The 23,552-nt window shown below is 41.8% G+C and overlaps 2 protein-coding genes across 2 annotated transcripts; both read left to right on the top strand.

Annotated features, from left to right (window-relative positions):
• Positions 1-420: 420 nt before the first annotated feature.
• LOC123318322 lies at positions 421-1,422 on the top strand. The gene has a single exon (XM_044904933.1). It carries the CDS (start codon positions 421-423, stop codon positions 1,420-1,422), a length of 1,002 nt encoding a protein of 333 aa, XP_044760868.1.
• A 3,163-nt stretch (positions 1,423-4,585) lies between these two features.
• Positions 4,586-9,116, top strand: LOC123318478. Its single transcript, XM_044905108.1, has 2 exons — positions 4,586-5,679; positions 9,050-9,116. The coding sequence occupies exon 1, from the start codon at positions 4,586-4,588 to the stop codon at positions 5,585-5,587; it is 1,002 nt and encodes a 333-aa protein (XP_044761043.1). The 3' UTR covers positions 5,588-5,679; positions 9,050-9,116.
• The last annotated feature ends 14,436 nt before the right edge of the window (positions 9,117-23,552 follow it).

A 23,552-nucleotide genomic window follows, 5' to 3' on the forward strand; every position in this document is an offset into this window, starting at 1 on the left:
CCGCTCACCTCAACTGACTTGGAAAAATCAAGGATCTATTGGATCAAGGCTACTCAACAAGTGTATTTTCCTCAAGAACTCAAGGCTCTTCAAAATGGTACTGCTCTGTCATCCTCACATGTGTTCAGTAGACTCACGGCGTTCATCGATCAAGAAGGTGTCATTCGTGTAGGAGGACGAATCACCAACGCTCTCTTGGACCCAGATAGCAAGCATCCTGCAATAATTCCTCGAGCTTCTCAATTGACTTCTCTGATTATAGATTCTGCTCACAAACGAACTCTCCATGGAGGTACACAACTCACACTGTCCACCATCCGACAACAATATTGGATCATTGGAGGAAGAGCCCCAGTGAAATCCCACATCCTGAAGTGTGTTACATGTGCACGGCATCGAGGTATAAGAGCTCAACAACTCATGGGCCAGTTACCAGAACCACGCGTTAGACCATCTCGTCCCTTTCTCCACACTGGTGTAGACTACGCCGGACCTCTCACTCTCAAAGCCTGGAAAGGAAGAGGAGCAAAGACACACAAAGGCTGGGTTTGTGTGTTTGTCTGCTTCGCCACCTCAGCAGTCCACCTCGAAGCCGTAAGTGATTACACTACCGAATCATTTATCGCTGCGTTCCGTAGGTTTACCGCTCGACGAGGCATCTGTGAAACCTTATACTCAGACTGCGGAACCAACTTCATGGGAGCCGATGCCACTCTCAAGACCATGTTCTCAAAGGCCTCCTCACAAAACCAGGTCATCGCCGAACTCCTCTTGAAAGAAGGTACTAACTGGTGCTTCAACCCACCGGCAGCTCCTCACATGGGAGGAAAATGGGAAGCAGCAGTGAAATCTTTCAAATATCACCTCGCCCGGGCTACCAAGGATCAGCCATTCACCATGGAAGAGCTGATCACACTCCTCACACAGATCGAAGCTATCCTCAATTCTAGACCTCTCGAACCGCTCAGCGATGATCCTGAAGACTGCTCCGCTCTCACACCAGGCCACTTCTTAATAGGTACAGCTCTGAACACCGTACCTGAGCCATCTCCCGAAGACCTCTCGACTTCTCGACTGTCAAGATGGCAGTTAATTCAGCAACGCACCCAGCAGTTCTGGTCCAAATGGTCAACTCAATTTCTACAACGTCAACTGTCCATCTCAAAGTGGCACCATCCAGCCCATGACATAAAGGTTGGGTCACTAGTACTCCTCACCGATGAAAGATTACCTCCATGCAAGTGGCCATTAGGGCGAGTAATGGCTGTGCACCCAGGGACAGACGGCCTTGTTCGTGTCGTCACTCTCAAGACCTCCACGTCCACTCTAACCAGACCGATCTCAAAGTTGGCAATCCTGCCAGTGTCCACTCCAGACGAAGCAAGACAGAATTTCAACCCCTCAAGTCTTCTCGATAACTAACGCTGTTAGTTATGGCGGGCGGAATGTTAAAAATTCAGCCCCTTCTCAACGACGCCACTGGCAGTTCTCAAGGATGTTCCACTCGACAGCATCGACGGCGCAGCCCCCTCTACAAGATGTCAGATGTCCAGTTTCCGCTGAAGCCATTTTTAATTCATTCTCTTTGTTAGCTCTGTAGTAGTAACGTCTCTTAGCTTTCATAGTGCTTTTCTAACCTCTCATTTTCACGCTCACCTCTTCTAGTTATTAATTTTCAAGTCATCTCGCATCAATCCTGGTGCTAAATTGTTCATCTCTTAAGGTAAAGTACTCTCAGACTGCTCAACATCATACATTACACCATTTTCATGATAATTTCATTATACTGAAATTAGTCCACGTGCAAGAGATTCAGAATCTAGAAATAGATTCCGAATCCTTGTGAGCACTGCTCAATTGAAATGTCTACTCAACTCAAATCGAACTATTGTCCTCTCAAAACTATATATTTTATCATATTTCATAATTTATATAGATTTTCAGACTTCTCTAGATCATCTCACATGAAAATGGGTATGTAGCACCAGGATTGAAACTTCTCAAGTTCATCTTCATAGAATTGATATCTGATTCATTGTCTTCTCGTAATATTCTTTATTATTAGAATCAGTTTTATCATTTTTATAACAACTCTTATGATCACCTCTTATACATATGACTAATTCATTGGTGTTGAGTTTCAGATGAATGAATCCTCATATTCTCCAGGGTGGACCCTGGATGTAGCTGTTATTCTCAGAAAAGGATGTGAACACCTCAACGTTAGTTAAACGATCAATGACATTGCTCGATACACCTCGACCTAGGCTCCACCCTGGAACGTCTGCACGAACGCTCATGTCTACTCACTTGGTATGGTCTACTCTTTATAATATGTACTCTCATTGTTTCTCTTCTATATTCATTCATCGGACTCAACATGCATGTTAGTTTTCTCAGCCTTCAGCACATCTCAAAATCTACGATTAGAGATTTATTCAACTCAGTACTCTCATGACTTCTCTTAATTTATCAATTGTTTCTTCTATTTTTCTGATGAACGTTCTAATCGTGCTTACTTGTAAGCAGTTCGTCTCTGTAAATGCTGAATACATTGATAGATTTTTGCTCTCTTCAAGATCATCTCAATGTATATGAATTATACTATGTTCTTCTCATATTAATTATGATTGTCCTTTTCATTTAATTAATTATTATCGAACTTCTCATTTAATCAGAATTTATTGCCCTTTTCATATTATTTTTAATATTCTAGTGCTTCTCAAATTCATTAATTCTGTGCTTCTCATTTAACTTGTGCTACTCTTGTTCTGCTCATACTTACATTAACATTATTGATCAACTCAAATTTAATGTATCGATTTCTCGTTGATGATCAGACTTCGACATTGCAGTTTCACCTCGGGCCTATTTCTCTGTACTCTCGCGTCTTCTCTTTAACATTCAATATTCTAACCTTCGCGTTTTCTGATAGAAAAAGGAGGCTCTCGCAATCAATTTCAATTGATTGCCCTATCACTGTGTAACCGTTGTGTTGATATTGAATTTATTGAACTCCTCAACGTCTAAGTCTGACATCAAATGACTTCTCATTTGAACTGCTCTGGACCATCTCTTGTTTTTTAATTGAATATTGTCTCTCTGAGTTTATAGATGTTGTTAATATTAGTTGCTTTTTACTGTATTAGCTTCATGCAGGTGACATATTCATTTTATGGTTGTGAATGATTCTTAATAAATGTTTTTATACCATCTCCAACTCAATTATCTTTTAATACAGTCCACTACTCTTTAATTAAAAATCATAACACCCTCGATTTTTTAACAACCCAAAATTTTGGGTTTAGTATCCCCTGTCACGATCAGGGCCAAAATGTTGTTGCAGGAACTTTGGCTCCAGAAACTGTCATGGGACGAACCACTGTCACCTCAACTCACAGAAAGATGGTGCAACATCAGAGAAGATCTCAAATCACTGGCCAGTGTACGTGCTCCTCGATGGGTAGGCACCCAAGAAAATGCTACCTTAGAACTTCACGGTTTCTCTGATGCTTCTCAACTTGCCATGGCAGCAGTCCTCTATCTCGTAGTCCGCTCACCGTCCACAGGATCCAAAGTCACATTGCTCTGCTCGAAAACAAAAGTAACGCCGTTGAAACGCCTCACAATCCCACGCCTCGAACTCACAGCATCTCTCATCTTGGCCAAGTTAACTAATTATGCTCATCGTGTTTTAGATACACAGATACACTCAACGACTTTGTGGACGGACTCAACAGTCTCTCTCACGTGGATCACATCTCACCCCGCTCGCTGGAAGGACTTTGTTCGAAACAGGGTAGAGCTCATCCAAGAACTAACTCCAGGTGCACAATGGAGATACGTTTCCGGCAAGGAAAATCCAGCGGACTGTGCTTCTCGCGGCTTCTCGTCATCTCAACTACTGAACAGCACTCTATGGTGGACGGGACCACCATGGATTTCCAAGTCACCAGATTCCTGGCCCAATCGTCAGCCGGCAACGACAATTGACCCCGAATCTGAAGCAAGACCCACCAAGAACCTCCTCACGGCCGTAACTCAAGACTACTCGTGGGATCTTATATACAGGTATTCTTCTCTCAATAAACTGTTAAGAATCACCTCTCTCTGTTTAAGAGTCCTCGCCCGACTCAGACACTCCTCAACTCTGAACTTCACAACTCCGCTCACCTCAACTGACTTGGAAAAATCAAGGATCTATTGGATCAAGGCTACTCAACAAGTGTATTTTCCTCAAGAACTCAAGGCTCTTCAAAATGGTACTGCTCTGTCATCCTCACATGTGTTCAGTAGACTCACGGCGTTCATCGATCATGAAGGTGTCATTCGTGTAGGAGGACGAATCACCAACGCTCTCTTAGACCCAGATAGCAAGCATCCTGCAATAATTCCTCGAGCTTCTCAATTGACTTCTCTGATTATAGATTCTGCTCACAAACGAACTCTCCATGGAGGTACACAACTCACACTGTCCACCATCCGACAACAATATTGGATCATTGGAGGAAGAGCCCCAGTGAAATCCCACATCCTGAAGTGTGTTACATGTGCACGGCATCGAGGTATAAGAGCTCAACAACTCATGGGCCAGTTACCAGAACCACGCGTTAGACCATCTCGCCCCTTTCTCCACACTGGTGTAGACTACGCCGGACCTCTCACTCTCAAAGCCTGGAAAGGAAGAGGAGCAAAGACACACAAAGGCTGGGTTTGTGTGTTTGTCTGCTTCGCCACCTCAGCAGTCCACCTCGAAGCCGTAAGTGATTACACTACTGAATCATTTATTGCTGCGTTCCGTAGATTCACCGCTCGACGAGGCATCTGTGAAACCTTATACTCAGACTGCGGAACCAACTTCATGGGAGCCGATGCCACTCTCAAGACCATGTTCTCAAAGGCCTCCTCACAAAACCAGGTCATCGCCGAACTCCTCTTGAAAGAAGGTACAAACTGGTGCTTCAACCCACCGGCAGCTCCTCACATGGGAGGAAAATGGGAAGCAGCAGTGAAATCTTTCAAATATCACCTCGCCCGGGCTACCAAGGATCAGCCATTCACCATGGAAGAGCTGATCACACTCCTCACACAGATCGAAGCCATCCTCAATTCAAGACCTCTCGAACCGCTCAGCGATGATCCTGAAGACTGCTCCGCTCTCACACCAGGCCACTTCTTAATAGGTACAGCTCTGAACACCGTACCTGAGCCATCTCTCGAAGACCTCTCGACTTCTCGACTGTCAAGATGGCAGTTAATTCAGCAACGCACCCAGCAGTTCTGGTCCAAATGGTCAACTCAATTTCTACAACGTCAACTCTCCATCTCAAAGTGGCACCATCCAGCCCATGACATAAAGGTTGGGTCACTAGTACTACTCACCGATGAAAGATTACCTCCATGCAAGTGGCCATTAGGGCGAGTAATGGCTGTGCACCCAGGGACAGACGGCCTTGTTCGTGTCGTCACTCTCAAGACCTCCACGTCCACTCTAACCAGACCGATCTCGAAGTTGGCAATCCTGCCAGTGTCCACTCCAGACGAAGCAAGAAAGAATTTCAACCCCTCAAGTCTTCTCGATAACTAACGCTGTTAGTTATGGCGGGCGGAATGTTAAAAATTCAGCCCCTTCTCAACGACGCCACTGGCAGTTCTCAAGGATGTTCCACTCGACAGCATCGACGGCGCAGCCCCCTCTACAAGATGTCAGATGTCCAGTTTCCGCTGAAGCCATTTTTAATTCATTCTCTTTGTTAGCTCTGTAGTAGTAACGTCTCTTAGCTTTCATAGTGCTTTTCTAACCTCTCATTTTCACGCTCACCTCTTCTAGTTATTAATTTTCAAGTCATCTCGCATCAATCCTGGTGCTAAATTGTTCATCTCTTAAGGTAAAGTACTCTCAGGCTGCTCAACATCATACATTACACCATTTTCATGATAATTTCATTATACTGAAATTAGTCCACGTGCAAGAGATTCAGAATCTAGAAATAGATTCCGAATCCTTGCGAGCACTGCTCAATTGAAATGTCTTCTCAACTCAAATCGAACTATTGTCCTCTCAAAACTATATATTTTATCATATTTCATAATTTATATAGATTTTCAGACTTCTCTAGATCATCTCACATGAAAATGGGTATGTAGCACCAGGATTGAAACTTCTCAAGTTCATCTTCATAGAATTGATATCTGATTCATTGTCTTCTCGTAATGTTCTTTATTGTTGGAATCAGTTTTATCATTTTTGTGGCAACTCGTATGATCGCCTCTTGTACCTATGACTGGTTCATGGTGTTGAGTTTCAGATGAATGAATCCTCATAATCTCCAGGGTGGACCCTGGACGTGGCTGTTTTCCTCAGAGGGGGATGTGAACGCCTCAACGTTGGTTAAACGATCGATGACGTTGCTCGATGCACCTCGACCTAGGCTCCACCCTGGAAAGTCTGCACGAACACTCATGTCTACTCACTTGGTATGGTCTACTCTCTATAATATGTACTCTCATTGTTTCTCTTCTATATTCATTCATCGGACTCAACATGCATGTTAGTTTTCTCAGCCTTCAGCACATCTCAAAATCTACGATTAGAGATTTATTCAACTCAGTACTCTCATGACTTCTCTTAATTTATCAATTGTTTCTTCTATTTTTCTGATGAACGTTCTAATCGTGCTTACTTGTAAGCAGTTCGTCTCTGTAAATGCTGAATACATTGATAGATTTTTGCTCTCTTCAAGATCATCTCAATGTATATGAATTATACTTTGTTCTTCTCATATTAATTATGATTGTCCTTTTCATTTAATGAATTATTATCGAACTTCTCATTTAATTAGAATTTATTGCCCTTTTCATATTATTTTTAATATTCTAGTGCTTCTCAAATTCAGTAACTCTGTGCTTCTCATTTAACTTGTGCTACTCTTGTTCTGCTCATACTTACATTAACATTATTGATCTACTCAAATTTAATGTATCGATTTCTCGTTGATGATCAGACTTAGACATTGCAGTTTCACCTCGGGCCTATTTCTCTGTACTCTCGCGTCTTCTCTTTAAAATTCAATATTCTAACCTTCGCGTTTTCTGATAGAAAAAGGAGGCTCTCGCAATCAATTTTCAATTGATTGCCCTATCACTGTGTAACCGTTGTGTTGATATTGAATTTATTGAACTCCTCAACGTCTAAGTCTGACATCAAGTGACTTCTCATTTGAACTGCTCTGGACCATCTCTTGTTTTTAATTGGATATTGTCTCTCTGAGTTTATAGATGTTGTTAATATTAGTTGCTTTTTACTGTATTAGCTTCATGCAGGTGACATATTCATTTTATGGTTGTGAATGATTCTTAATAAATGTTTTTATACCATCTCCAACTCAATTATCTTTTAATACAGTCCACTACTCTTTAATTAAAAATCATAACACCCTCGATTTTTTAACATTTGGTGCCTTGGTTCCATAGGTGACGGTGGTGAGGTGGTACGTCGCTATCTCATCTTCTGAGTTTCGCCAGAGTATGCATTGGAGATCCCAATCGTCCGGATGCACCATGATCTGTCTGTACATCTTCGTGATGTCTGTGGAAAACACAAATTTAAAGCGACGTACCCAGAACAATACATCAATAACATCTAACTGAAGTTTCGCTCCTGTCCACAGGATCCAAAGTCACATTGCTCTGCTCGAAAACAAAAGTAACGCCTTTGAAACGCCTCACAATCCCGCGACTTGAACTCACAGCATCTCTCATCCTGGCCAGGTTAACTAATTATGCTCATCGTGTTTTAGATACACAGATACACTCAACGACTTTGTGGACGGACTCAACAGTCTCTCTCACGTGGATCACATCTCACTCAGCTCGCTGGAAGGACTTTGTTCGAAACAGGGTAGAGCTCATCCAAGACCTAACTCCAACTGCGCAATGGAGATACGTTTCCGGCAAGGAAAATCCAGCGGACAGTGCTTCTCGTGGCTTCTCGTCATCTCAACTACTGAACAGCACTCTATGGTGGACGGGACCACCATGGATTTCCAAGTCACCAGATTCCTGGCCCAATCGTCAGCCGGCAACGACAATTGACCCCGAATCTGAAGCAAGACCCACCAAGAACCTCCTCACGGCCGTAACTCAAGACTACTCGTGGGATCTTATATACAGGTATTCTTCTCTCAATAAACTGTTAAGAATCACCTCTCTCTGTTTAAGAGTCCTCGCCCGACTCAGACACTCCTCAACTCTGAACTTCTCAACTCCGCTCACCTCAACTGACTTGGAAAAATCAAGGATCTATTGGATCAAGGCTACTCAACAAGTGTATTTTCCTCAAGAACTCAAGGCTCTTCAAAATGGTACTGCTCTGTCATCCTCACATGTGTTCAGTAGACTCACGGCGTTCATCGACCATGAAGGTGTCATTCGTGTAGGCGGACGAATCACCAACGCTCTATTAGACCCAGATAGCAAGCATCCTGCAATAATTCCTCGAGCTTCTCAATTGACTTCTCTGATTATAGATTCTGCTCACAAACGAACACTCCATGGAGGTACACAACTCACACTGTCCACCATCCGACAACAATATTGGATCATTGGAAGAAGAGCCCCAGTGAAATCCCACATCCTGAAGTGTGTTATATGTGCAAGGCAACGAGGTATAAGAGCTCAACAACTCATGGGACAATTACCAGAACAACGTCTCAGACCATCTCGTCCCTTTCTCATCACTGACGAGCGATTACCTCCTTGTAAGTGGCCATTAGGGCGAGTAATGACCATGCACCCAGGGTCCCCTCAAGACCTCCACGTCCACTCTAACTAGACCGATCTCGAAGTTTGCAATTCTGCCAGTCTCCTCTCCAGAAGCAACCAAGAAGGAATTTCAACCTCTCTAGTCATCTCGATAACTAACGCTGTTAGTTATGGCGGGCGGAATGTTAAAAATTGAGCGAAGCCCTCCTCCGACCTCTCTCTAGTCTACGCTCCTGACCAGCTCCGGTGGCCGCGTATGGTACTCCGATTCGGCGGTGCGCTGGTTGAACGACGCAGCGGCCCCACTTTCAGTGTTTTTCAGGAGTGAAAAACCACACATTTACATATTTTTCTTAAGATTCTCTTTGTTAGCTCCGTTGAATTGACTTCGCGCTGCTATCAATGTGATTTTGTAACACCTCATTTTAAGTTCACCTCTTTCAGTTGTTCTCAATTTTTAAGTCTTCTCGCACAATCCTGGTGCTAAATTGTTCTTCTCATAAGGTAACGTACTCTCAGACTGCTCAAAATTATAAATTACACCATTTTCATGACCATTTCACTCTGAAGAAATTAAGTCCACGTGCAAGAGATTCAGAATCTAGAAATAGATTCCGAATCCTTACGAGCACTGCTCAACTCAACTCAACTCGAACCATTGTCGTCTCAGACCTATATATTTTATTATATTTCATAATTTATATAGATTTTCAGACTTCTCTAGATCTTCTCACATGAAAATGGGTATGTAGCACCAGGATTGAAACTTCTCAAGTCCATCTCAATAAAATTGATTACTGATTCATTGTCGGCTCATAATATTCTTTATTATTAGAATCAGTTTAATCATTTTTAAGACAACTCTTATGATCACCTCGATGTACATATGACTAATTCATGGTGTTGAGTTTCAGATGAATGAATCCTCATCTTCTCCAGGGTGGACCCTGGATGTAGCTGTTTTCTTCAGAACAGGATATGAACACCTCAAGTTTCGTTAAGCGATCAGTGATAATGCTCGATACACCTCGACCTAGGCTCCACCCTGGAAAGTCTGCTCGAACACTCATGTCTACTCACTTGGTATGGTCTACTCTTTATAATATGTACTCTCATTGTTTCTCTTCTATATTCATTCATCGGACTCAACATGCATGTTAGTTTTCTCAGCCTTCAGCACATCTCGAAATCTACGATTAGAGATTTATTCAACTCAGTACTCTCATGACTTCTCTTAATTTATCAATTGTTTCTTCTATTTTTCTGATGAACGTTCTAATCGTGCTTACTTGTAAGCAGTTCGTCTCTGTAAATGCTGAATTCATTGATAAATTTTTGCACTCTTCAAGATCATCTCAATGTATATGAATTATACTATGTTCTTCTCATATTAATTATGATTGTTCTTTTCATTTAATTAATTATTATCGAACTTCTCATTTAATTAGAATTTATTGCCCTTTTCATATTATTTTTAATATTCTAGTGCTTCTCAAATTCATTAACTTGTGCTACTCTTGTTCTGCTCATACTTACATTAACATTATTGATCAACTCAAATTTAATGTATCGATTTCTCGTTGATGATCAGACTTAGACATTGCAGTTTCACCTCGGGCCTATTTCTCTGTACTCTCGCGTCTTCTCTTTAAAATTCAGTATTCTAACCTTCGCGTTTTCTGATAGAAAAAGGAGGCTCTCGCAATCAATTTTCAATTGATTGCCCTATCACTGTGTAACCGTTGTGTTGATATTGAATTTATTGAACTCCTCAACGTCTAAGTCTGACATCAAGTGACTTCTCATTTGAACTTCTCTGGACTATCTCTTGTTTTTAATTGGATATTGTCTCTCTGAGTTTATAGATGTGGTTAATATTAGTTGCTTTTTACTGTATTAGCTTCATGCAGGTGACATATTCATTTTATGATTGTGAACGATACTCAATAAATGTTTTTATACCATCTCCAACTCAATTATCTTTTCATACAGTCCACTACTCTTTAATTAAAAATCATAACACCCTCGATTTTTTAACATTTGGTCCTTCGAGCCGGTTAAAAAATCGTGGGTGTTATGATTTTTTTAATTAAAGAGTAGTGGACTGTATTAAAAGATAATTGAGTTGGAGATGGTATAAAAACATTTATTAAGAATCATTCACAACCATAAAATGAATATGTCACCTGCATGAAGCTAATACAGTAAAACGCAACTAATATTAACAACATCTATAAACTCAGAGAGACAATATCCAATTAAAAACAAGAGATGGTCCAGAGCAGTTCAAATGAGAAGTCATTTGATGTCAGACTTAGACGTTGAGGAGTTCAATAAATTCAATATCAACACAACGGTTACACAGTGATAGGGCAATCAATTGAAAATTGATTGCGAGAGCCTCCTTTTTCTATCAGAAAACGCGAAGGTTAGAATACTGAATTTTAAAGAGAAGACGCGAGAGTACAGAGAAATAGGCCCGAGGTGAAACAGCAATGTCTAAGTCTGATCATCAACGAGAAATCGATACATCAAATTTGAGTTGATCAATAATGTTAATGTAAGTATGAGCAGAACAAGAGTAGCACAAGTTAAATGAGAAGCACAGAATTAAAGAATTTGAGAAGCACTAGAATATTAAAAATAATATGAAAAGCGCAATAAATTCTAATTAAATGAGAAGTTCGATAATAATTAATTAAATGAAAAGGACAATCATAATTAATATGAGAAGAACATAGTATAATTCATATACATTGAGATGATCTTGAAGAGTGCAAAAATTTATCAATGAATTCAGCATTTACAGAGACGAACTGCTTACAAGTAAGCACGATTAGAACGTTCATCAGAAAAATAGAAGAAACAATTGATAAATTAAGAGAAGTCATGAGAGTACTGAGTTGAATAAATCTCTAATCGTAGATTTTGAGATGTGCTGAAGGCTGAGAAAACTAACATGCATGTTGAGTCCGTTGAATGAATATAGAAGAGAAACAATGAGAGTACATATTATAAAGAGTAGACCATACCAAGTGAGTAGACATGAGTGTTCGAGATGACTTTCCAGGGTGGAGCCTAGGTCGAGGTGTATCGAGCATTATCATTGATCGCTTAACGAAACTTGAGGTGTTCACATCCTTTTCTGAGAATAACAGCTACATCCAGGGTCCACCCTGGAGAATATGAGGATTCATTCATCTGAAACTCAACATCAATGAATTAGTCATATGTATAACGAGGTGATCATAAGAGTTGTTTTAAAAATGATAAAACTGATTCTAATAATAAAGAATATTACGAGAAGACAATGAATCAGATATCAATTCTATGAAGATGAACTTGAGAAGTTTCAATCCTGGTGCTACATACCCATTTTCATGTGAGATGATCTAGAGAAGTCTGAAAATCTATATAAATTATGAAATATGATAAAATATATAGTTTTGAGAGGACAATAGTTCGATTTGAGTTGAGTAGACATTTCAATTGAGCAGTGCTCGCAAGGATTCGGAATCTATTTCTAGATTCTGAATCTCTTGCACGTGGACTAATTTCAGTATAATGAAATTATCATGAAAATGGTGTAATGTATGATGTTGAGCAGTCTGAGAGTACTTTACCTTAAGAGATGAACAATTTAGCACCAGGATTGATGCGAGATGACTTGAAAATTAATAACTAGAAGAGGTGAGCGTGAAAATGAGAGGTTAGAAAAGCACTATGAAAGCTAAGAGACGTTACTACTACAGAGCTAACAAAGAGAATCTTAAGAAAAAATGTGTAAATGTGTGGTTTTTCACTCCTGAAAAACACTGAAAGTGGGGCCGCTGCGTCGTTCAACCAGCGCACCGCCGAATCGGAGTACCATACGCGGCCACCGGAGCTGGTCAGGAGCGTAGACTAGAGAGAGGTCGGAGGAGGGCTTCGCTCAATTTTTAACATTCCGCCCGCCATAACTAACAGCGTTAGTTATCGAGATGACTAGAGAGGTTGAAATTCCTTCTTGGTTGCTTCTGGAGAGGAGACTGGCAGAATTGCTAACTTCGAGATCGGTCTAGTTAGAGTGGACGTGGAGGTCTTGAGGGGACCCTGGGTGCATGGTCATTACTCGCCCTAATGGCCACTTACAAGGAGGTAATCGCTCGTTAGTGATGAGAAAGGGACGAGATGGTCTGAGACGTTGTTCTGGTAATTGTCCCATGAGTTGTTGAGCTCTTATACCTCGATGCCGTGCACATGTAACACACTTCAGGATGTGGGATTTCACTGGGGCTCTTCCTCCAATGATCCAATATTGTTGTCGGATGGTGGACAGTGTGAGTTGTGTACCTCCATGGAGAGTTCGTTTGTGAGCAGAATCTATAATCAGAGAAGTCAATTGAGAAGCTCGAGGAATTATTGCAGGATGCTTGCTATCTGGGTCTAATAGAGCGTTGGTGATTCGTCCTCCTACACGAATGACACCTTCTTGATCGATGAACGCCGTGAGTCTACTGAACACATGTGAGGATGACAGAGCAGTACCATTTTGAAGAGCCTTGAGTTCTTGAGGAAAATACACTTGTTGAGTAGCCTTGATCCAATAGATCCTTGATTTTTCCAAGTCAGTTGAGGTGAGCGGAGTTGTGAAGTTCAGAGTTGAGGAGTGTCTGAGTCGGGCGAGGACTCTTAAACAGAGAGAGGTGATTCTTAACAGTTTATTGAGAGAAGAATACCTGTATATAAGATCCCACGAGTAGTCTTGAGTTACGGCCGTGAGGAGGTTCTTGGTGGGTCTTGCTTCAGATTCGGGGTCAATTGTCGTTGCCGGCTGACGATTGGGCCAGGAATCTGGTGACTTGGAAATCCATGGTGGTCCCGTCCACCATAGAGTGCTGTTCAGTAGTTGAGATGACGAGAAGCCGCGAGAAGCACAGTCCGCTGGATTGTCCTTGCCGGAAACGTATCTCCATTGTGCACCTGGAGTTAGTTCTTGGATGAGCTCTACCCTGTTTCGAACAAAGTCCTTCCAGCGAGCGGGGTGAGATGTGATCCACGTGAGAGAGACTGTTGAGTCCGTCCACAAAGTCGTTGAGTGTATCTGTGTATCTAAAACACGATGAGCATAATTAGTTAACTTGGCCAAGATGAGAGATGCTGTGAGTTCGAGGCGTGGGATTGTGAGGCGTTTCAACGGCGTTACTTTTGTTTTCGAGCAGAGCAATGTGACTTTGGATCCTGTGGACGGTGAGCGGACTACGAGATAGAGGACTGCTGCCATGGCAAGTTGAGAAGCATCAGAGAAACCGTGAAGTTCTAAGGTAGCATTTTCTTGGGTGCCTACCCATCGAGGAGCACGTACACTGGCCAGTGATTTGAGATCTTCTCTGATGTTACACCATCTTTCTGTGAGTTGAGGTGACAGTGGTTCGTCCCATGACAGTTTCTGGAGCCAAAGTTCCTGCAACAACATTTTGGCCCTGATCGTGACAGGGGATACTAAACCAAGTGGATCAAAGAGTTGAGCGATATGAGATAACATAGTACGTTTAGTTACCACAGACCCAGATGAGCTTGAGTTGATCTTGAACGAGAAGTAATCCTCTTGAGGATACCAGAGGAGGCCTAGAAGTTTCGTTGAAGTAGGACAGTCGTCAAATGAGATCGGCGATGGTATCATTTCTTCCTCGGTTACCATCTTGGGCGTACTTGGAGAGTTCGATTGCCACTTTGCTAAGGGGAGGCCGCCCGCCATGCAGAGATTTTTCAAGTCGATAGCGATTTCTGAGAGTTCTTCTTTCGTGTCTGCACCACCATATATATCATCAACATAGCGACCTTTGGTGAGTGGTGGAATGGCGAGTGGATACTTGTGACCTTCATCTTCGATGAGCTGGAGGAGGACTCGAATGGCCAAGAAAGGAGCAGCCTTGGTTCCATAGGTGACGGTGGTGAGGTGGTACGTCGCTATCTCATCTTCTGAGCTTCGCCAGAGAATGCATTGGAGATCCCAGTCGTCTGAATGCACCATTATCTGTCTGTACATCTTCGTGATGTCTGTGGAAAACACAAATTTAAAGCGACGTACCCAGAACAATACATCAATCACATCTAACTGAAGTTTCGCTCCTGTGTGCGTGATGTCGTTCAGTGAGAGGCCGGTTGAGGTGGGACTGGAACCATTGAACACTACTCGCAATTTGGTGGAGGAGCTGTCTGGCTTCAGAATTCCATGATGCGGCAAATAGTATCTGGGATGCGAGATGTCTGAGGGAGCCTTCTTCATGTGCTCGAGTTGTTCATATTCAGTGAGGAAGTCCTTGTAGAGCTGGCAATATTCTTGGTTTCCCTCGAACTTGCGAAATTGTCCTTGGAGGCATCGGAAGGCACGTTGTCTGGAAGATCCCAAAATATTAGAAGATGATTTTAATGGGAGTCTTACCATGTATCGTCCAGAAGGAAGTCGAGAGTGAGTGTTCTTGAAGTGGTCTTCACATTCCTGCTCGTCAGCAGTGAGGTGACTTACGGAGGTGGACTTGACTTCTTCTTGTTCCCAGAACTTTTCGAGAAGGCTTTGAAGGTCAGATTCTTGAGTGGCATGGTATTGAGGAGACACACTTGAGCAGTCTTCTTGATGAGGGCATATTGGACCTAGGACCAACCATCCAAAGATCGAGAGCTGAGCTGTTGGAGTTGACCCATCTGGCCCTTGTCGGAGTTGAGGAAGAATGATGGAACCATAGACATCAGCACCCAATATGATGTCGATTGGCCTTGAGGTGTAGAACTCTGGATCGGCGAGCTTCAAATTGTCGAGGTGTGGCAAACGTGGTCGTGTGCAACAATTGAAAGATGGTAGATTAGTAAATGGAGATGACAAGATATGAGCATTTATATTCACGGTTTTGTGATAGTGAAGAGATTTCAGTGTGATCAATACTGATCCTCTTAATCTTGAGGTGGCTCCACCAATTCCAACGATGGTGACTTTGGATTGGCTTCGAGGAAGGCTGAGCTGTCTTGAGAAGTCTTCAGAGATGAACGAGAGTTCCGATCCAGATTCGTTGAGGAGTCTTGCGTTGTACGAGATGACTGGTGTGATGAGCGGTCGATAATGAGATGAGCTGTCTTCGAGGGGTTTTGATGACTGCCTGAGCACTTTAGGCCCTTTTCGAGGTGTCTGGCTTGGCTTCGCTGGTCTTTTGAGTTGGCTTGGATGAGAAGGCTTGAGGTGACTTTAGTGAGACGGCTCGGCTGAGGGGGTCGTGTGGCCGTTTTGGCCATTAAATGAGAAGGCTATTTTTGAGCAGATCTTAGAGGAGACTTTGGAAGAGGCGACATAAGAGGCGGCATCGTGAGAGTACGAAGATTTCGGTCTAGAGCTGGGTCTCATAATAGAAACGAGGACTTGTTTGAGACGAACATTGAGGGGTCGAGAAGATCTTATCGCAAAGAGCAGCCAAGAGGAGATGTTTGTTCTCGTATTGAGAAGTGAGACTTCCCCAAGCTATGGGAAGTGAGGTGTGCCAGAGAGAGCCAAGCGTCAGATCTAGTTCAGAGGAGTCGACTGAAGAGAAGATCTGAGGTAATGGAGGCGTTCAGCATTAGAAATTGAGGAGTTGAATTACTTGAGTAGTCGCCAGAGAAGACTGGTAATGAGATGTCTGAGCAGACGAGGACGAAGCAACCGGTTGAGATGGCGTTTGAGGTGGCTCGAAAAGACTCCTTGAGATGACGAAAGCTGGTGGAGATGAAGCATGAGCAGGCTTATTAAGGAAGAATTTATCTTACTCAAAGTATTCGTGGTCGAGGTGCACAATTCCATGAGAGGGCAGAGAGGAGAACTATGATTAGTGAACGATGATAAAATTCCAACTCAATTATCCGGCCCGAAGGACCAAATGTTAAAAAATCGTGGGTGTTATGATTTTTTTAATTAAAGAGTAGTGGACTGTATTAAAAGATAATTGAGTTGGAGATGGTATAAAAACATTTATTAAGAATCATTCACAACCATAAAATGAATATGTCACCTGCATGAAGCTAATACAGTAAAACGCAACTAATATTAACAACATCTATAAACTCAGAGAGACAATATCCAATTAAAAACAAGAGATGGTCCAGAGCAGTTCAAATGAGAAGTCATTTGATGTCAGACTTAGACGTTGAGGAGTTCAATAAATTCAATATCAACACAACGGTTACACAGTGATAGGGCAATCAATTGAAAATTGATTGCGAGAGCCTCCTTTTTCTATCAGAAAACGCGAAGGTTAGAATACTGAATTTTAAAGAGAAGACGCGAGAGTACAGAGAAATAGGCCCGAGGTGAAACAGCAATGTCTAAGTCTGATCATCAACGAGAAATCGATACATCAAATTTGAGTTGATCAATAATGTTAATGTAAGTATGAGCAGAACAAGAGTAGCACAAGTTAAATGAGAAGCACAGAATTAAAGAATTTGAGAAGCACTAGAATATTAAAAATAATATGAAAAGCGCAATAAATTCTAATTAAATGAGAAGTTCGATAATAATTAATTAAATGAAAAGGACAATCATAATTAATATGAGAAGAACATAGTATAATTCATATACATTGAGATGATCTTGAAGAGTGCAAAAATTTATCAATGAATTCAGCATTTACAGAGACGAACTGCTTACAAGTAAGCACGATTAGAACGTTCATCAGAAAAATAGAAGAAACAATTGATAAATTAAGAGAAGTCATGAGAGTACTGAGTTGAATAAATCTCTAATCGTAGATTTTGAGATGTGCTGAAGGCTGAGAAAACTAACATGCATGTTGAGTCCGTTGAATGAATATAGAAGAGAAACAATGAGAGTACATATTATAAAGAGTAGACCATACCAAGTGAGTAGACATGAGTGTTCGAGAAGACTTTCCAGGGTGGAGCCTAGGTCGAGGTGTATCGAGCATTATCATTGATCGCTTAACGAAACTTGAGGTGTTCACATCCTTTTCTGAGAATAACAGCTACATCCAGGGTCCACCCTGGAGAATATGAGGATTCATTCATCTGAAACTCAACATCAATGAATTAGTCATATGTATAACGAGGTGATCATAAGAGTTGTTTTAAAAATGATAAAACTGATTCTAATAATAAAGAATATTACGAGAAGACAATGAATCAGATATCAATTCTATGAAGATGAACTTGAGAAGTTTCAATCCTGGTGCTACATACCCATTTTCATGTGAGATGATCTAGAGAAGTCTGAAAATCTATATAAATTATGAAATATGATAAAATATATAGTTTTGAGAGGACAATAGTTCGATTTGAGTTGAGTAGACATTTCAATTGAGCAGTGCTCGCAAGGATTCGGAATCTATTTCTAGATTCTGAATCTCTTGCACGTGGACTAATTTCAGTATAATGAAATTATCATGAAAATGGTGTAATGTATGATGTTGAGCAGTCTGAGAGTACTTTACCTTAAGAGATGAACAATTTAGCACCAGGATTGATGCGAGATGACTTGAAAATTAATAACTAGAAGAGGTGAGCGTGAAAATGAGAGGTTAGAAAAGCACTATGAAAGCTAAGAGACGTTACTACTACAGAGCTAACAAAGAGAATCTTAAGAAAAAATGTGTAAATGTGTGGTTTTTCACTCCTGAAAAACACTGAAAGTGGGGCCGCTGCGTCGTTCAACCAGCGCACCGCCGAATCGGAGTACCATACGCGGCCACCGGAGCTGGTCAGGAGCGTAGACTAGAGAGAGGGCTTCGCTCAATTTTTAACAGATTCGCACTCAGCAAAACCTGCAGGAGGAATGGAAAGCTAAGGTATTGCATGGTAGATACCCTAATAATTTAGAAAACAACAATGTGAATAAAAAAGAATCCTTAACTTACCTTAAGGCGGGCTACCTGTTTCCTGAAACCGAAGGCCGGCTGCTTGCAATACAGGATCAGGTGGTTCCTACCAGGTCTTACCTCAAAAACATAGCGGGACAACAACTTACCTCTGATCTATGTAGAAAATGCAAGCAGGGACGTGAACACATCCAACATGTTACGTCTGGTTGCTCAATCCTTGCACCGAGAGAATACACGGATAGACACAACCAAATGGCAAAAGTTTACCATCAGGCCATGGCACTGAAATTAAAATTAATTAAAACAAAGAGAAAAAATCATCTATACTTACCTGAGAATGTCCTCGAGAACGAAGAATTTAAACTGTATTGGGACACCACGATGGTGACAGACAGACCAGTTGCAAATAACCGACCGGATATCGTCTTACTAAATAAAAGAGAAAAAAGCTGTGTGATCATCGATATAACGGTTCCTTCAGACGACAATATTTCAAGGGCCTACACTGAAAAACTGACAAAATACTTCGATCTGTCGTTCGAACTAAAGGAGATGTATAGGCTCAAGAAAATATCTATTATCCCACTGGTGATGTCGGTCAACGGACTCGTAGAGGAACATCTTGTTGATAATACAAAGCTGTTGGAACTTGACAGCTATGTTGTCTCGAGTGCCCAGAAGGAGGTCATACTGGGCACTACACGTATCGTAAGACGCTTCCTTCATAGCTCTTGATTCCACTTTGGCTCCCAGAGCCCGGTGGTATTTCGTAATTCCCTGAAAGGTGATTGACAAAAAAAAAAAAAAAAAATATATATATATATATATATATATATATATATATATATATATATATATATATATATATATATATATATATATATATATAGCCCGAACTCGGCTGTGGAAAGGCTGTACTTGCCTCGTAAGGAAGGTGGAAGAGGTATGAGTAGTCTCGAGGAAGTAAGCCTGAAAGAAAAAGAAAAGATGAATAGCTTCTTCGCGAACTCCAACTTACCTGTGCATCGATGGGTGGCTGCATTTCGCCGCGGCTCCACGGCGACCGAGACAGAGGGTACAGAAGAACCTGCAAGAGACTGCTTGGAAACTTTCAGGCAAACATGGCAAGCGAAGGCGCTTCATGGGAGGTTTTACACCAGCCTGCATCAGCCGGAAGTAGACCTAGAAAGCTCCAACACTTACCTGATTCAGGGCTATTTATTCCCTCAAACAGAGGGTACTTTTCTGGCGATTCAGGATCAGGTTGTGCCGACACGAACATACGTCAAATATATTATGAAGCAGAGGATAGAGAGCACGAAATGCAGGCTTTGCAACGGCGCTGAGGAGTCAGTCCAGCACCTGTCATCTGGATGCTCGGCGATCGCAGGCACCAGGTATCTGTCCAGACACGACAACATGGGGAAGGTGATACACCAACTTCTGTGCCTCCAAAAGCACCTTCTTGAGAAGTTTACTCCGCATCATTTATACTCTCCTCAGCCGGTGATAGAGAACGAGCAGCACAAGATCTATTGGGACCTGACTATCGTGACGGACAGGAGCGTTGAGCACAACCGACCGGATATGGTGGTCTGGGATAAGGTAGCGAAAACAGCACTGATAATAGACTTCGCTGTGCCTCAGGACTATAACCTCTCAAAAACGTACGTGGAAAAAATCACAAAATATGAGGCACTAGCACAACAAATCAAGGACATGTGGCAGCTGGAAAAGGTTAAGATAATGCCTCTTGTGATCTCTGTTAACGGACTAGTCCCTAAAAGAACCACCCAACACATCAAAGAACTGAACTTGCCGCACAATGCAATAATGTGGATGCAAAAGGCGGTAATATTGGGAACGGTGAACATAATTCGCAGAGTGCTCTACCCTCACTGACAGACGGGGTTGCTTTTGGCGTCCGCGCCCAGGCAACACTGTACAACACCACAATAAGTGTGAAATTATAAAAAAAAAAAATAAAAAAAATTAAAAAAAAAAAGAAAATATCGGCATACCAGGGTATGCCGAGTGGATAATAAAATAAAATTAGATTGGTATAGAAAGACGACTTCTGCAGGAAAGTTTATACATTTTTTATCTGACCATCCAATAACTATATAAAATTAAATTTCATTAAAGAACAAAAAAACAGGATTTATAAAATCTGTGATCCAACATTCAGAGATGGAAGCATGAAAAGACTGTTTAATCTTTTGGTTGAGAATGCCTATCCTAAAACAATGTTGAAAAAACTTCTGTATTCTGCTTCAACGTTGCCTTTGGCTGAAAGTCCAACACACCCTGATATGGTGGGAGAAACAGAAGTTGTAAAATATAGAAGCATCCCGAATATCCCTTACCTTATCTACAAAATTAAAAACTGTTTTAAAGATTATAATGAAAAAATGAAAATAGTGGCACAGTGTAAAAAGAAAGTGGCAAATTTATATTCAAAACTAAAGGACCCTATACCAAAAGAAATAAAATCTAATGTGGTGTACGAACTGGAATGTGCTGACTGTCATGAAACCTACGTAGGTCAAACCTCTCAGTGGCTTAGAAATCGCATGAACTTCATTCATTCATTCATTCATTGCTGTATCCCGTTACCGGGAATGAATCTACAAAAAGAAGAAGAAAAAAAAAAAAAAAATTCGAACGACTTGTAACTTCTTAGTGCTAGTTGCGACTGTGTGCCCTCCTGTGACTAAAGAGACCCAACCGCGACCTGCAGATCCTTCCACACTCAGGGCATGGATAGTCTCCAACCAGATCTGGCCGCCGCTGTATCCTTCTCGATTCTCCACTATAACTGTGGACCAAAGACCTCCACTGTGACCTGTCTAACGCTAGTTGTTCCCAGTTATGATTAGCATTAACTGATTTTAAGGATTGATGTAGTGTATCCTTAAACCGCTTATACTGGCCTCCTGGTTTCCGGGCTCCCTCAGTGAGTTCGCCGTATAGAGCTATTTTGGGGAGTCTTGTGTCTTGCATCCTCAGAATGTGGCCGCTCCATCTGAGTCGGGCCCTCGTTACTTGAGTCTCAATTGTTGTACAATTCGCGCGCTGCAAGACTTCTGCATTCGAAACTTTGTGGAACCATCTGATGTGCATTATCTGTCTTAGATGACGTTGCTGCGTCTGTTCAAGCTGTTTAATATGTCGCCTGTAGGGAGTCCAGCTTTCGCTTCCGTAAAGAAGCGTTGGGAGGACCACTGCTCTGTAAACAGCTGTCTTGGTCTTCAGATTGAGGTCGTGATTTTGGAACACTCTGTCCTTCAGCTTCCAGAATGCCCGTGATGCCGAATTGATACGGTTGTGTATTTCCGTGTCAAGGTTAGCCCTAGTATTTATGAAGCTTCCCAAGTATTTGAACTGCTCAACCTGTTCTAGAGTTTCATTGTCCAGGCTGATATCTGTTTGAAGGCTTTCTGGCGGACTTACCAGGATTTTGGTCTTGTCAATATTGAGTCTAAGGCCTAAAGCTTCGTATATATGTTTATAGGTGTCCATCATTATCTGTAGATCCTCTGAGCTGCTAGCGATGAGTGAACAGTCGTCTGCATATTGAAGTTCCGTGATTAACTTGGTACGGGTTTTTGCTCTGAGGCGCTTCAGGTTAAACAGGCCTCCATCAAATCTGAATCTTATCCCAACACCTCTTACGGGCATGCTCATGTCAGCAATTATCGATACAGCTATGGCGAAAATATTGAACAGTAAAGGCGCTAATACGCAGCCTTGTTTTATTCCAGTGTTGGTTGAGAAATGGTCGGTTGTAGAGCCATTATGCTGTATTCTAGCGGTGTTGTTGGTATGAAGGCTTTTACACACTGCTAGGAATTTTTCGGGTACTCCTAGACGTGCCATGATTTTCCAGAGCGCTCTCCGATTCACCGAGTCGAATGCCTTGCTTAAATCGATGAAGGCTGTATAAATCCTTGATTGTTGTTCACGGGCCTTTTCTTGTAGCTGTCGAAGTGTAAAAATTAGGTCCACCGTACCTCGATTTGGTCGAAAGCCGCACTGGGATTCAGGTAAAAGCCTCTCTAAGAGTGGAACCAGACGATTAGCCATAATCTTCGAGAGAATTTTACCGGCCACATTAAGCAACGATATGCCCCTGTAATTGTTGCAATTCGACGTATCGCCTTTGTTCTTATAGAGGTTGATAACTAAAGCGTCTCTGAAGTCTTGTGGCACATCTCCCTGTTCCCAGATCTTGCGGAATAGTATTAGGAGACTATTGACAATGTCCTCATCCAAGGCTTTGAATATCTCCGCCGGAATGCCGTCTAGACCAGGGGACTTATCATTTTTCATATTTTTAATCGCGCTTATGATTTCCGACATTGAAATTTCGTCATCAAGCGATGTCATCGGACTATACGCGGGAAGCAGTTCTAAAATGGATAAATCCGAGTCGTTATTTTGATTCAAGACCTGTGAGTAATGCTCCTTCCATCTTTCGAGAATTTTTCTATCATCAGTTAGAATAGCTCCATGAGCATCTCTTATAGGAAAGCTAGCTTTTCTGCTTGGACCGTAAACAGTTTTAATAGCTTCGAAAAAACGCCTGTAGTCATGGTTATCGGCGTAAGCTTGTATTTCTCTAGCTTTTTCTTTCCACCAGCTGTCCTTGATTTTTCTTATTTCTTGACGGACCTCGCGTTTTATGTTTATGAAACCTATTTGGGCTGCAACATCGCCAGGCTTGTTAATTGCGGTTTTCATCGCTTTGTGTTTTGCATCCAAAAGGGGTGCGATATGAGTTTCGCTGTCGGCAAACCAGTCTGGGGATTTTCGGGAGCGTTCCGTGCCCAGTATTTCCTTCGCTGTATTTGTAAGGGATGACTTGAAACGGAGCCAATGAGTCTCAATGTCGTCGTTATAATCCGGTGGTGTTAGGCTACTTTTGACGGCAGCTGTGAATCTGTCCTT

The sequence above is a fragment of the Coccinella septempunctata genome, chromosome 8 (genome assembly GCF_907165205.1).
Source record: "Coccinella septempunctata chromosome 8, icCocSept1.1, whole genome shotgun sequence".
In the NCBI taxonomy this organism is placed as follows: domain Eukaryota; kingdom Metazoa; phylum Arthropoda; class Insecta; order Coleoptera; family Coccinellidae; genus Coccinella; species Coccinella septempunctata.